The sequence below is a fragment of the Salmo trutta genome, chromosome 12, assembly GCF_901001165.1.
Source record: "Salmo trutta chromosome 12, fSalTru1.1, whole genome shotgun sequence".
NCBI classification, from domain to species: domain Eukaryota; kingdom Metazoa; phylum Chordata; class Actinopteri; order Salmoniformes; family Salmonidae; genus Salmo; species Salmo trutta.
Window position 1 is genome coordinate 29,429,882 of NC_042968.1, and position 16,463 is coordinate 29,446,344.

Here is a 16,463-nt window from a genome sequence, read left to right on the forward strand (position 1 = left end):
AGGAAGGTGAGGTGCCGGAGGTCCCTCCGCCCCCTCTGGACATCGGGGGTCCCCGGCGTACAGCATACGGGCCATTCTGGACTCGAGACGCCGGGTGAGAGGCCTGCAGTACCTCGTGGACTGGGAGGGGTACGGCCCGGAGGAGAGGTGCTGGGGGAAGGATTTCCATCGCCTCCGTCCGGATCGCCCTGCGCCTTGCCCTCCGGGTCGCCCTCGAGGCCGGTGCGCGTCGGGGGGGGGGGGGGGGTACTGTCATGACTCCCACTGAAGGTGGCGCCCCCTCCTGCTCGGGTGGCGCTCGGCGGTCGTCGTCACCGGACTACTAGCTGCCACTGATTCCTTTTGTTTTCCCCCCTTTCTGTCATTGTTTGCACCTGTCCTTAGTTGGGTTGATTAGCGGGGCTATATTAGCTAGTTGGCCCGCCTGCTCTTTGTGCGGGATTGTTTCTCTGTGTGTTGCTTTGGTACGCGCTGTAATTATTTTGCGCTAGTGCATGGTTTTGCGCTCACTGTGTTTTGTCCCCTGTGTTTGGGGCACTTTGATTTTTGTGTGCGCTCAGTTCGCATTTTGGGTTGGCTGGTGTTTTGCTTGTCGAGCATTAAAAGCTATAACCGTTATCGCTGCTTCCTGCGTCTGATTCCTCCTCCACTACGCCCAAGCCGTACACACGGCTCTATGAGGTGTCTGGAGGGGAGACTACTTCAAGGGTCTCCTGTCATGAAGAAAGGCTGTAGTTCTGTAGAGAAATTTAAAACCCTGTTCTGTCAGATATAACAACTGTCTGATTTATTTCTCTGTTTTATCTCTCTCTTTCTCTCTTGCTCCCTCTCCTTATACTGAGCCCCTCTATCTTACTCTTGCTCTAGCTCCACCTCCCTCTCTCTCTCTCTAAACTGATCACGTCTCCATCTCTTTGACTCCCTCATTCCTAAGTCATAGCAACAAAAAAAATTGAAACGCCAGTGACCCTTGGCCCACAGACTGACAAGCCCCTAAATATCACAGGGTTTCAACTCTCCATAACTCGGTAGGATGTGTGTAAATGTGTATGAGGAAGAGGAGAAACATCAGAATGGACAGCATGGAACATTCTCCATACCATGACTCCCTATGAACAGTTTTCAAACACATTAACACAGTTCCATTAATGACCTCTACATGATGGAAGATGTAGTCGTACATTATCATAAGGAGAATATCTGGGTGGAACTCTACATGTGGGTATTCCATTTTTCTAGTCATTGTTTAGTTTTGTTCTCAGGCTAAACTAGAACATTGGATGTTGTTAATGAATAGGATCTTAGGATAGGATAGGCAGCAAAAGGACCTGTAGTCAGTCTCTGTAGGTGTGAACTCTTCAGAGAGAGAGAGAGAAAGGGGAGAGAGAGAGACAGAGAGAGAGAAAGAGGGAGAGGGGGACAGGTACACACAGAGAGAGAGAGAGAGAGAGAGAGAGAGAGAGAGAGGGGGGACAGATACAGAGAGAGAGAAAGAAAGGAGGGAGAAAGAATATCAAGAGATCGGGCGAGAGAGATAGAAAGAGAGAGGGGAGAGCGAGAGAAAGAAAGAGTTAAAAAGCACTGCACAGTCACATGTGATAGCTTTTGGGGATCCCTCCAGAAATGTGTGCATTAATACCATAGAGCAGTTTGGCAATAGGCATGCAGGAGAAACAGACAAGGATTATGAACTGTTCTGGATCCCACACCTGCTGCTGATTAAAAACAAAAGCAGCATAGCCGGCCACTCAGCCGACAGCAGAGCGGAGCTCGGCGACAGTGGCACAAAGCTTTGGTCATTGTGTGGTGGCCTTTGTGGTGTGGGGTATGACATGGGCACAGAGCAGCCGCACATGAAGAGAAAAGAGACACGACAGCAGAACGTCACAGTTAGCTACAGTACTGCAAGTGTAACCGATGTGAAATGGCTAGCTAGTTAGCGGTGGTGCGTGCTAATAGCGTTTCAATCGGTGACGTCACTCGCTCTGAGACCGTGAAGTAGTTGTCCCCTTGCTCTGCCGCGGCTTTTGTGGCGCGATGGGTAATGATGCTTCGTGGGTGTCAGTTGTCGATGTGCGCAGAGGGTCCCTGGTTCGAGCCCAGGTAGGGGCGAGGAGAGAGACAGAAGCTATACTGTTACACAATGAGAAATCCTCGCTCAGCAGAAACAGAGGAGAACACTGTCAAAGAGCAGCATCAACCATGTTGTTAAATTGCTATTTGGCTCACCACACACTAACCATCTGTTAACTTCATATTATATGTGGACAGTGCTAAAACTCTGTATTATATACAGTGATTCCGATGCCTTTGAATCATGGATACTAGATCTGATGGATGTGAGATGTGAGATTTGTTTGACTAACTTGTTATTGTTATTTTTATTGTATTACTATATTTCCTTTAGTTTATTTAGCAAATGTTGTCATACTTTTTTTTTAAACTCTGCATTGTTGGTTAAGCTAAGCGTTTCATGGTATACAACATATTCGACGCATGTGACAACTAACATTTGATTTGATTTCCATCAGTCTGTGTAAGGTGAGAGAAATTAATAGGCTTTGTTGTTGTTATAAATGATTCACCTCTGTATAAAGCTATTGCCATTAGCTTCTCTTTGTACTGTATATCCTTCACTTGTTGCTGAGAGAAATTGAAAAATACATTTAAGGAAGCTGCATTCCCCTCTACTCTTGAGAATATGCAATGTTTTTGCACCGGTAGAGACGCTTCGCTGTATCTGTGTCAGTCAACGCTGCAGAATATATATCCTGACGAAACATAAACAATACAATTCCCACATAGCTTTACTTCAAAAAAGAACTCTGAGAATAAATACATGATGCAGGGAGCTGGAGCCTCCAGCAGTGAAACAGAAGTAAAAAAAAATGTTTCTGTTGAAGTACAATATTGCAACACTTGCTGAATCAGTGGAGAGAGAGAGCGAGAGAGAGAGAGAGAGACAGAGGGAAAGTGAGCGAGAGAGAGACAGAGGGAGAGAGAGAGAGAGACAGAGGGAGAGAGAGCGAGTGAGAGCGAGTGAGAGAGAGCGAGTGAGAGAGAGAGAAACGTATGTAGATGCTCCCTTCCAGAAGAAGAATCCCCTTTCCCTCATCTGAGAGCTCCAAACATCCCCCCTTTCTGTTTCCTCTATTATCTAAGCCCCATGCATTCATCCTTTGGCTCCTGTACAGTCTACCCTCTCGAACACAACACAATGGACCGGGGATTCAATTCCATTCACTGAAGCTTATAATCCCATTCTTCCAACAATAAATCAATGCTTATACCCCCATCTGTGTGTGTAGAAGAACTCTTTATTATAATAGTGTGCATATTTTGACTTCTTCATAGATAGTTGTCACTCACGTTCAACAGGACTTTTGTATTGTACACAGTGTTCTGTAAACTTAGCTCAGGTAATGCCAGGGCTCTACATTCACGTTGCAAAGTTACCCCGGTTACACTGGAGAATACATCTGTAAATAGATTCATCTTACCTACATCAAACACAATGATATAACAGTAACGGTGGACAGTTACGTTTAAAATACTTTACATTCACGTTTCGTTTATAAACAATTTGATAAATACAAGATTAGATATATAACAAAAGAATATATTTATATATTTTTCCATATCTTATACTCCACATACAATAGAATTTTTGTGTGTGGTTTGCTTCCTGCCATTAATGTTATTTTACAATTTAAAAAAAATCTATTACATTTCAACTCCATTTCAATAAATAAAGAAACAGAAAAGAGAAACAGAACAAAACAAAAACGAAAGACAAAAACAGCAGACGTCTCTAAAAAAAGGGTGAACATATTGGCACTTCCTTGGTGGTGAATCTTCTTTAAGTCAAGTTGGACAAAAAAATAGGCTTCAACAGATGACAATGTAACATATAAAGACACCATAAACTATTTAACATACAATGAATGAGGCATTTCAAACTTAAAATACACTATCTATCCACACACACACACACACACACACACTCTTTGAAGGAGAAGCTCCTGATTTCCCTCACCCATATGGACCACAACACAATGCATTGGAAAGATGCAACATAACAAAGAGAACATTATATAAAAAGTAAAGAAACGTCACTTGTTTTGTTGAGTCTACCTGTGTTAGTGCTGTAATTCAGTTAAGCTTTTGATAAAACAGGGCATTTCTTGCATGCCTGAAAACATTCCCTAAAACACTAAGAGTGCTTACCTATCCATAGAGAACTGAAACAATTATTTCTGTTAAGGACTTCTTTCAAGTGCTGGATTCAACTTCATTTAATCAAAGCCTCCCTTTGTGTCTTCACCACTGTTCAATTACTACTGTTTATCCACAAGCACGGTGAAGGCAAAATCATTGGATCAAGGGCACAAGCCTCTCTGAAGAGGAAAATATGCTAGTACTATGCAACACATTAAAGTTGGTACACACAGTACCATTAGTAACCATAGCAGGACAATGTAGACCTCTACTCTGTGTAAAGGCCATGTGTAAAGCATAAGGACGACCACTTGCAAGACAAAACATTTCTGAGTCTCAACATAAATTGTTCCCTTTTCTGTGAGACAGGTGACAAAAGCTTCACATCTGTTTCAGGAAGGTTTCAAAAGATGGAGAAGCTTTTCTGTGAGACAGGTGACAAAAGCTTCACATCTGTTTCAGGAAGGTTTGAAAAGATGGAGAAGCTTTTCTGTGAGACAGGTGACAAAAGCTTCACATCTGTTTCAGGAAGGTTTGAAAAGATGGAGAAGCTTTTCTGTGAGACAGGTGACAAAAGCTTCACATCTGTTTCAGGAAGGTTTCAAAAGATGGAGAAGCTTTTCTGTGAGACAGGTGACAAAAGCTTCACATCTGTTTCAGGAAGGTTTGAAAAGATGGAGAAGGCAACTGGGGAAAACCTCTACTGCTGTAAGATGAATATCTAAAGCACATTGTCATTCAAACTGAATTAATAACGTATGTTGGTAACCATAAAGTGTATCTATCATCCACGAGCTCTGATCTGCAGGAGGATTCCTGAATCGTCGGTCCAAAACCTTTCTGGATGGACCAATGAAAACATTTACCTTTCTGTATGGACCAATGAAAACATTGGCAGGTTCTGAAGTGTCTAGCTCGATAAGGCACTGACACAGTTGAGCTGCTCTTATCTAGAGTAGTGACTGGAGACCTACTCAGTCAGACATACAAAGAGGGCAATGAAACTAGATTTCTTCCCTTTCTCATTCACCTAAAAGCTTGAGGGTCCTCTTTGAAAAGAATCAAGAAGATAAAAAGCAATGTAAGTCATGTTTGTCTTCCCCTGCCTAGAGTATACATGATGACAGAAGTGGTCATTTGGTACTTTCTGACTTGGTTTAAGTGTCTAACCCATGTATAACTAATGAACACAGAACAACAGTCATTGTAAAAAAACATGTAAAAAAAAAAGAAAATGATATGAAAAACAATAATTGTGTCCATGAACACAGAAAACACCTGTAGATGCTCTGCATGGAATGTCTCCATCTTATGAGTTGTATACATTTTTTAAAAAATGACGATGATGACGATGATGATGTCACTTGGTAAAAAGTTTTAAATAAAAATATACTTCAAAAGCAAAAACATGGAGGATAGTGGGTTGACTCTATAAGCAGAGGTTGATGAGAGAATCTGTAGTCACTCGACAGAGAGAGAAGGAGATGAGGGGCGGAGTGGAAAAGAGGGGATGGCAGGTCGCAGGTTGGGTCAGAACCAACAGAACACAGAGAGGCAGAAAGGAGCATGGCGTTTTCCCTGTCCATCCTCCAGTAGCAGGAGGCTCAGCAGCAGGAACATCTGCCATCGAAACACAATGACTCCAACACCCAATTGTGAGTAGTGGGGAAGGTTGGGTGACATCAGGTTGTCAGATAGCCAACCAGTGCTTGAGCTGAAATAGAAAAGGGTGAATTTGATAAAGCTTCATTGCCAATGCAGTATGGAGCATCATTAGAGGTCACATTCATTCAGTTTTCCATTCTGGTCATCACTCTGTCTACCTCCACTATACCTCTCTGTTTTCCAGCCCTTACAGATGTAGAACCTTAAACCGACTACAAGTTTGCATTTCCTGCTGTGCAAGAAATATCTCAGCAACAAAATAGAGATCAAATTGAGTTTTAAAAAGGCTTCTAAAGTTTGTCATTTTCACTTTAAAATGTCAGACTTAATTTGCCATCATGAAAAATATATCAACCCCTACAAAAATGTCCATTCATTATAATACACATAATAATTCAAATATCCTGTTGCTGCAGGATTATTTTCCTGATCTAGCACACTGGCTCAAATTAAGATCCAACATCTGTACTCACCGTGAACTGTCTGATGGTAGCTCCCTCCGCCACCAGATGATGTTCGTGTTCTGGTGTGATGCAGTAGGCTATCCTCTGAAAAATAAACCATTACAGTACGTTATATTATATAACTCATACCTTACAATAAACACATAGTCTTACACTGAAAAAAACAGAATCCAAAGAGTTTAGATGCACATTGTCCCAAGAACAAGAGATATGATCTTGAAGCTTGTAATAAACTAGCGCTTTATTCTATGGTCACAGTTTATTCTATAGATCCACCATTTCTTCTATAGATAAGGAACTTCGAGATAGCTCAAATACGTCGAACAGCTTTCTGATTCTGATGTGATCAGGCTGGACTGGATGTACACTGCACTGTAGTGTGTACTGCATGACCTCTGATGTCTGTTCCAGATTGCCCCCATCCTCATATCTGACTGAGTGCACTTGGTGTGATAACAGTATGATAAACTGTGATCTCAGCTGGAGGAAAAGCATGAGAGATAGTCATGGAAGGAGTCTAAACACTGCCAGGATATCAGAAGGAAATGCCACGAGGAGTGAGTAAGAAAACACAAGGTAACACTGTTTACTGCTCAGGAAGATAATCAAAGCTGTGGAATGTTGTTTTTATGATTGTACTGTACACTGTTCAGGCTTTGAACCCGCAAGATCTCTAACCAGCGTCCCAAAAGCACTGACATCATCAACCATCAACCATTGAAAAGGAAAAAGTCAGTTAATGTGTCAGTTCAATGTCAAGCCGTGAAGACTCCAAGCTAAATGCTTGCCATTGATCTAAGATTATCTTTGCATAAAATAAACACACTATTCCAGGGGGGAAACCCTGGTTGAAATGACATCATAATCTGGTTATAAGGATGGCATTTCAACCAGTTTTGACCGCTGGGATACAGATAAGAGGTTGCTATTTACCACAGCTTTCAAGCTATATGACATCAAGCTACAGTACATACTGTACCTGCCAACATTAACACACTACTATGTTAAAACCTCTTAAGGATTGGACCCTTTTTCACCTAAAATTACATACCCAAATCTAACTGCCTGTAGCTCAGAACCTGAAGCAAGGATATGCATATTCTTGATACAATTTTTTTTAAACCTTTATTTAACTAGGCAAGTCAGTAAGAACAAATTCTTATTTACAATGACGGCCTACCCCGGCCAAACTCGGACAATGCTGGGCCAATTGTGCACCGCCCTATGGGACTTCCAATCACGGCTGGTTGTGATATAGCCTGGAATCAAACCAGGGACTGTAGTGACGCCTTTAGCACTGAGATGCAGTGCTTTAGACCGCTGCACCACTCGGGAGCCATTTGAAAGAAAACATTTTGAAGTTTGTGGAAATATGAAATTAATGTAGGAGAATATAACACATTAGATCTGGTAAAAGATAATACAAACAAAAAAACATGCATTTTCTATTTATTTTTTTGTTCCATAATCTTTGAAACGCAAGAGAAAGGCCATAAATTAAGATGGTAGCCTATGTGTAATTTAGATTGTGTCCACAAGATGGCAGCAGTGTTTGTGCAAAGTTTCACAGATCAACCCTTAAAGAGATTGGTGGGGCTAAGGCTTAAGAGGGTGTGAACAATGCTGAATGGGTGTAGACAAAGCGCTCTCCAATAGTAGTACCAAAACATTGAAAGACGGTTTTCTCAAAAGTGAGTTTACAAGTTGATCAACTTTCAAAGCAGAATTACTTTCTCATTGTTTCCTCAAATGCAGTATATTATATACCATGTTGTAGCTCTAAGTCTCTACTTTTATCCAATGTAAAAAACAGAAATTCAAATGTTGCTACATAAGACCGAATCCAGGTGGTGAGTCACATTTTATCTCTGGGACCCTCAGGATGACAAATCAGAGCAAGATTACTGAATGTAAGTACATTATTTACCTTCAGAGGGGAATGTCTCAAACCAGTGTTTTGTTGTTGTGCACTATCCTCAAACAATATAATGGATTTTTTTCTGTAATAGCTACTTTAAATTGGACACTGCAGTTAGATTAACAAGAATTTAAGCTTTCTGCCCATATAAGATATGTCTATGTCCCGGAAAGTTGGCTGTTGTATACAACGTTTTCTAGTCACATTATTGCATATGAGCAACAATGTTTTTACATGTATGTCAATTGTACAGTCTTTTGTCTGTAATGTTTTTTACGTTATATGTCGGACCCCAGTAAGACTAGCTGTCGCCATTGGCGTTGGCTAATGGGCATCCTAATAAATCAAATCAAATCGATCTAAGGTTATCTTTACATTATATAAACAACAACTATGCAGATGAGAGGGATTTGTTTTTCCACTGACCTGTTTGAATGTCCCTGGCATACTGAGGAACTTGTAGATGGCGTAGATAGGCACAAACATCATGGAGGACAGAGCTACGCCCCAGCCAATTACATTGGACCATGAAGGAAAGACATAGTCATCATAACTCAGGCCCGTGGACGTCACAATGCTGGCTATCACCACAACCTGCGGAGAGGAGAGAAACAACAGAACGGATAGCTATGTCACCATATAAACTAAGGACAGGAGAAACAACAGAACGGTTAGCTATGTCACCATATAAACTGAGGACAGGAGAAACAACAGAACGGTTAGTTAGGTCACCATATCAACTGAGGACAGGAGAAACAACAGAACGGTTAGCTATGTCACCATATAAACTGAGGACAGGAGAAACAACAGAACGGTTAGTTAGGTCACCATATCAACTGAGGACAGGAGAAACAACAGAACGGTTAGCTATGTCACCATATAAACTGAGGACAGGAGAAACAACAGAACCGTTAGCTATGTCACCATATAAACTGAGGACAGGAGAAACAACAGAACGGTTAGTTAGGTCACCATATAAACTAAGGACAGGAGAAACAACAGAACGGTTAGCTATGTCACCATATAAACTGAGGACAGGAGAAACAACAGAACGGTTAGTTAGGTCACCATATCAACTGAGGACAGGAGAAACAACAGAACGGTTAGCTATGTCACCATATAAACTGAGGACAGGAGAAACAACAGAACGGTTAGTTAGGTCACCATATCAACTGAGGACAGGAGAAACAACAGAACGGTTAGCTATGTCACCATATAAACTGAGGACAGGAGAAACAACAGAACCGTTAGCTATGTCACCATATAAACTGAGGACAGGAGAAACAACAGAACCGTTAGGTCACCATATAAACTAAGGACAGGAGAAACAACAGAACGGTTAGCTATGTCACCATATAAACTGAGGACAGGAGAAACAACAGAACGGTTAGTTAGGTCACCATATCAACTGAGGACAGGAGAAACAACAGAACCGTTAGCTATGTCACCATATAAACTGAGGACAGGAGAAACAACAGAACGGTTAGCTAGGTCACCATATAAACTGGGAACAGGAGAAACAACAGAACCGTTAGGTCACCATATAAACTAAGGACAGGAGAAACAACAGAACGGTTAGCTATGTCACCATATAAACTGAGGACAGGAGAAACAACAGAACGGTTAGCTATGTCATCATATCAACTGAGGACAGGAGAAACAACAGAACGGTTAGCTAGGTCACCATATAAACTGGGAACAGGAGAAACAACAGAACCGTTAGCTATGTCATCATATCAACTGAGGACAGGAGAAACAACAGAACGGTTAGCTAGGTCACCATATAAACTGGGAACAGGAGAAACAACAGAACCGTTAGGTCACCATATAAACTAAGGACAGGAGAAACAACAGAACGGTTAGCTATGTCACCATATAAACTGAGGACAGGAGAAACAACAGAACGGTTAGCTATGTCATCATATCAACTGAGGACAGGAGAAACAACAGAACGGTTAGCTAGGTCACCATATAAACTGGGAACAGGAGAAACAACAGAATGGTTAGTTAGGTCACCATATAAACTGGGAACAGGAGAAACAACAGAACGGATAGCTATGTCACCATATAAACTGAGGACAGGAGAAACAACAGAACGGTTAGCTATGTCACCATATAAACTGAGGACAGGAGAAACAACAGAACGGTTAGTTAGGTCACCATATAAACTGAGGACAGGAGAAACAACAGAACGGTTAGCTAGGTCACCATATAAACTGAGGACAGGAGAAACAACAGAACCGTTAGCTATGTCACCATAGCTATGCCACCTCTACGCAGACGACACCATTCTGTATACTTCTGGCCCTTCTTTGGACACTGTGTTAACAACCCTCCAGACGAGCTTCAATGCCATTCAACTCTCCTTCCGTGGTCTCCAACTGCTCCTAAACACAAGTAAAACTAAATGCATGCTCTTCAACCGATCGCTGCCTGCACCTGCCCGCCCATCCAGCATCACTTCTCTGGACGGTTCTAACTTAGAATTTGTGGACAACTACAAATACCTAGGTGTCTGGTTAGACTGTAAACTCTCCTTCCAGACTCACATCAATCATCTCCAATCCAAAGTGAAATCTAGAATTAGCTTCCTATTTCGCAACAAAGCATCCTTCACTCATGCTGCCAAACATACCCTCGTAAAACTGACCATCCTACCAATCCTCGACTTCGGCGATGTCATTTACAAAATAGCCTCCAATACCCTACTCAACAAGCTGGATGCAGTCTATCACAGTGCCATCCGTTTTGTCACCAAAGCCCCATATACAACCCACCACTGCGACCTGTATGCTCTCGTTGGCTGGCCTTCACTTCATCATCGTCGCCAAACACATTGGCTCCAGGTCATCTACAAGACCCTGCTAGGTAAAGTCCCCCCTTATCTCCGCTCACTGGTCACCATAGCAGCACCCACCTGTAGCACGCGCTCCAGCAGGTATATCTCTCTGGTCACCCCTAAAGCCAACTCCTCCTTTGGTCGTCTCTCCTTCCAGTTCTCAGCTGCCAATGATTGGAACGAACTACAAAAATCTCTAAAACTGGAAACACTTATCTCCCTCACTAGCTTTAAGCACCTGCTATCAGAGCAGCTCACAGATCTCTGCACCTGTACATAGCCCATCTTTAATTGAGCCCAAACTACTACCTTTTCCCCTACTGTATTTATTTATTTTATTTATTTTGCTCCTTTGCACCATATTATTTATATTTATATTTTAACTTTTAACTTTCTTCAAACTACAAATCTACCATTCCAGTGTTTTTTTCTTGCCATACTTTATTTACTTTGCCACCATGGCATTTTTTTGCCTTTACCTCCATTATCTCACATCATTTGCTCACATTGTATATAGTCTTATTTTTTTCTACTGCATCATTGATTGTATGTTGTTTTACTCCATGTGTAACTCTGTGTTTTTGTATGTTGTCGAACTGCTTTGCTTTATCTTGGCCAGGTCGCAATTGTAAATGAGAACTTGTTCTCAACTTGCCTACCTGGTTAAATAAAGGTGAAATAAAATAAAATAAAAAAATATAAACTGAGGACAGGAGAAACAACACAACCGTTAGGTCACCATATAAACTGGGAACAGGAGAAACAACAGAACGGTTAGCTATGTCACTATATAAACTGAGGACAGGAGAAACAACAGAATGGTTAGTTAGGTCACCATATAAACTGAGGACAGGAGAAACAACAGAACGGTTAGTTAGGTCACCATATAAACTGAGGACAGGAGAAACAACAGAACGGTTAGCTTTGTCACCATATAAACTGGGAACAGGAGAAACAACAGAACGGTTAGCTATGTCACCATATAAACTGAGGACAGGAGAAACAACAGAACGGTTAGCTATGTCACCATATAAACTGAGGACAGGAGAAACAACAGAACGGTTAGCTATGTCATCATATCAACAGAGGACAGGAGAAACAACAGAACGGTTAGCTAGGTCACCATATAAACTGGGAACAGGAGAAACAACAGAATGGTTAGTTAGGTCACCATATAAACTGGGAACAGGAGAAACAACAGAACGGATAGCTATGTCACCATATAAACTGAGGACAGGAGAAACAACAGAACGGTTAGCTATGTCACCATATAAACTGAGGACAGGATAAACAACAGAACCGTTAGGTCACCATATAAACTGAGGACAGGAGAAACAACAGAACGGTTAGTTAGGTCACCATATAAACTGAGGAAAGGAGAAACAACAGAACGGTTAGCTATGTCATCATATCAACAGAGGACAGGAGAAACAACAGAACGGTTAGCTAGGTCACCATATAAACTGGGAACAGGAGAAACAACAGAATGGTTAGTTAGGTCACCATATAAACTGGGAACAGGAGAAACAACAGAACGGATAGCTAGGTCACCATATAAACTGAGGACAGGAGAAACAACAGAACGGTTAGCTATGTCACCATATAAACTGAGGACAGGATAAACAACAGAACCGTTAGGTCACCATATAAACTGAGGACAGGAGAAACAACAGAACGGTTAGTTAGGTCACCATATAAACTGAGGACAGGAGAAACAACAGAACGGTTAGCTAGGTCACCATATAAACTGAGGACAGGAGAAACAACAGAATGGTTAGTTAGGTCACCATATAAACTGGGAACAGGAGAAACAACAGAACGGTTAGCTATGTCACCATATAAACTGAGGACAGGAGAAACAACAGAACGGTTAGTTAGGTCACCATATAAACTGGGAACAGGAGAAACAACAAAACGGTTAGTTAGGTCACCATATAAACTGAGGACAGGAGAAACAACAGAACCGTTAGGTCACCATATAAACTGAGGACAGGAGAAACAACAGAACGGTTAGTTAGGTCACCATATAAACTGGGAACAGGAGAAACAACAGAACGGTTAGCTATGTCACCATATAAACTGAGGACAGGAGAAACAACAGAACGGTTAGTTAGGTCACCATATAAACTGGGAACAGGAGAAACAACAGAACGGTTAGCTATGTCACCATATAAACTGAGGACAGGAGAAACAACAGAACGGTTAGTTAGGTCACCATATAAACTGGGAACAGGAGAAACAACAGAACGGTTAGTTAGGTCACCATATAAACTGGGAACAGGAGAAACAACAGAACGGTTAGCTATGTCACCATATAAACTGAGGACAGGAGAAACAACAGAACGGTTAGTTAGGTCACCATATAAACTGGGAACAGGAGAAACAACAAAACGGTTAGCTATGTCACTATATAAACTGGGAACAGGAGAAACAACAGAACGGTTAGCTAGGTCACCATATAAACTGGGAACAGGAGAAACAACAGAACGGTTAGCTATGTCACCATATAAACTGAGGACAGGAGAAACAACAGAACGGTTAGTTAGGTCACCATATAAACTGAGGACAGGAGAAACAACAGAATGGTTAGTTAGGTCACCATATAAACTGGGAACAGGAGAAACAACAAAACGGTTAGCTATGTCACTATATAAACAGGGAACAGGAGAAACAACAGAACGGTTAGCTAGGTCACCATATAAACTGAGGACAGGAGAAACAACAGAATGGTTAGTTAGGTCACCATATAAACTGAGGACAGGAGAAACAACAGAACTGTTAGGTCACCATATAAACTGAGGACAGGAGAAACAACAGAACGGTTAGTTAGGTCACCATATAAACTGGGAACAGGAGAAACAACAGAACGGTTAGCTATGTCACCATATAAACTGAGGACAGGAGAAACAACAGAATGGTTAGTTAGGTCACCATATAAACTGAGGACAGGAGAAACAACAGAACGGTTAGTTAGGTCACCATATAAACTGAGGACAGGAGAAACAACAGAACGGTTAGTTAGGTCACCATATAAACTGAGGACAGGAGAAACAACAGAATGGTTAGTTAGGTCACCATATAAACTGGGAACAGGAGAAACAACAGAATGGTTAGTTAGGTCACCATATAAACTGGGAACAGGAGAAACAACAGAACGGTTAGCTAGGTCATCATATCAACAGAGGACAGGAGGAACAACAGATCCGCTAGGTCTTGATGCTGGCAATCACCACAAAGTAAGGAGAGGAGAAAAAACAACAGAGTGGTTATAATATTCCCAACGAGACATCAAACAGAGCTTGGAAATAGAAATAACGAATACTCCTCCTCCACTCCGCCAATGTTCATTTTGACAAAACAAATGTAAGCATTGCAGAGATGAAATTGAGTTGAATAGAACAGACTAGGGCATGGTCGCTCCCTCTGGGGTTTAAACATACTGTAATAGACTTACACTGTAAGTACTCTGGTTCACCTGGCTGCTGTAGACTAGAGACTGGAGGCCCATCACCACTGAACTGTAGCTCTGTAGCTTTGTAACTGTTGCCCCAGAGAGCAGCAAACATCACTAGTAGTTATAATACAACACTGGAAGGTCAGGGAAGTGTCTCTTCCTCGTCTCCAACTGAATATCAAAGGCCAACAACATCCTTCTATGTCCTTTTTCTACAAATGCCATCTATGCAACAGCCAAAGTTGCGTGCTATCTTCCTGACATCTGCTGTTTCTGCCTTGCTTCTGGAGGTAAGGCTAGCAGAACTATGGTAGCATACACTACACATTAAAACTAAACAATGATAGCTCCCCTCAGACGTAAGGTTTAAAGATCATGGTGATATATTGGCTTACAATCTAATCTACCTCTTTTCCTGGCTTTCAATCTTCCTCTGCTCTTTTTATTTCCTGTTTGCCATATAAAACATATACACTTCCCATATGGAAGGAAGAATATTGACTTATGACTGATCATAATCAATATAAAAGCATTAAGGGAATAAAATAATTTCCCACCAAGACAGATAATGTGCTTTTGGTAAGCCCTATCTATACAAACCCATACAGTATCTGTGCTTTATTGACATAGCATATTTCTAATATTATAAAATATAGAGACCTACACATTGTCATGACGTGGCCCTCTTTGGATATAGCAAGCACCAACTCTCTCTCTCTCACCACCTCTCTCTTCCCCCTACACCCAGGCTCTGTTATCTCAGGTCGTAAATTCCTGGAGGAGACTCTCTCCCTCATGCAGTATAGAGAGAGAAAGGTTCACAGTAGAACAAAGGAACTTATTCTACCTCACAGAACTTGAGAACTGAACAATATCCATGTTTTGGAGAATGTGTAACCGGTCGGCGGAGAATCCAGCTACGACCCGGTCCATTTTGTTTAAAGTTTGTGACCTCATTGAGAGACAATACAGCCACATTACCATAACTCTGTTTATACAAGAGTCTCCATTATGAGATTTGCATCTAATTATTGTATAAAATGAATGAGTAAATATTAAACTATTTGTGAAATTATGTAATGTGATTTTGAACTGTTTAATGAAAGAGAGTCCAATTCCCTTTAAAGTTGAACTAAGTCATTGGCCCGCCCCATGAGCACAGACATTGTTCTGGCGTCATGGGACAGCCTTTTCTGCTGTTCCGAAAAAACCCTGCACCTAGAGAAGCCCACTTTAGACCAAGCGTACCTTGATTACCGAGAGGGCTAAGGTTTGAGTAGAGACCATGCATTCCTCGGTTGCTGAATTCTTAACCATACCACGTGGTTAAACTCTGAGACTATCGATACCGACAGAATAAGAGCAAATCTTCGATACTAATTACTAGTCTGCAGCTAGGAATTATGTACCATTGAATGCGAAGACCGACAACCGCCGAATCAACTATTCTATAAGAACATTTCTGAATGTTACCTTGAAGTATCCATTCTAACCAAAGACTCCAGGGACGCAGAGAGAATCTCAGATGAACTTTCCAACAAAAAAGGATGATTCCAACAGAGATCACGACAACACACTGAGCGTAAATATATATATTGATTGCAATTATTCCCGAATGAGTGAGCGTTCATTTGCAAAGGATTAGCATTTCAATTAATATAATTATCAACTGTGTAGTGTCTTTTGTCTTTCCCGCCCTTCTCAGTCCACACCCACTTCCCTTTGTCCACCAAGCCGCCATGCCGGTTTAGATCACTAGTGCACATTCTCCCATCATTTCCTTGTAACCATACCTACTGTTTGTTATGCCCTTCTGTGATTATTTAGTTACTTAGTAAATAAATGATTAAGACAATTGATGTATGGATGATTCATAGCAAAGACTGGGTTCTGGCTGTTGCTGGG

At 41.5% G+C, this 16,463-nt stretch overlaps 1 protein-coding gene across 2 annotated transcripts in view; it reads right to left on the minus strand.

Annotated features, from left to right (window-relative positions):
• Positions 1-3,297: 3,297 nt before the first annotated feature.
• The window catches only part of LOC115203312 (sodium-dependent noradrenaline transporter-like), a 116,785-nt gene continuing 103,619 nt past the window's right edge, over positions 3,298-16,463 (minus strand). For both annotated transcript variants that reach the window (XM_029767891.1, XM_029767890.1), the window contains exons 13-15: positions 8,692-8,859; positions 6,357-6,431; positions 3,298-5,932 (exon numbers count right to left, since the gene is read on the minus strand). In XM_029767891.1, the coding sequence (XP_029623751.1) occupies positions 5,909-5,932; positions 6,357-6,431; positions 8,692-8,859 (267 nt within the window). In that variant the 3' untranslated portion in view covers positions 3,298-5,908. The remainder of the gene's footprint in view (positions 5,933-6,356; positions 6,432-8,691; positions 8,860-16,463) is intronic.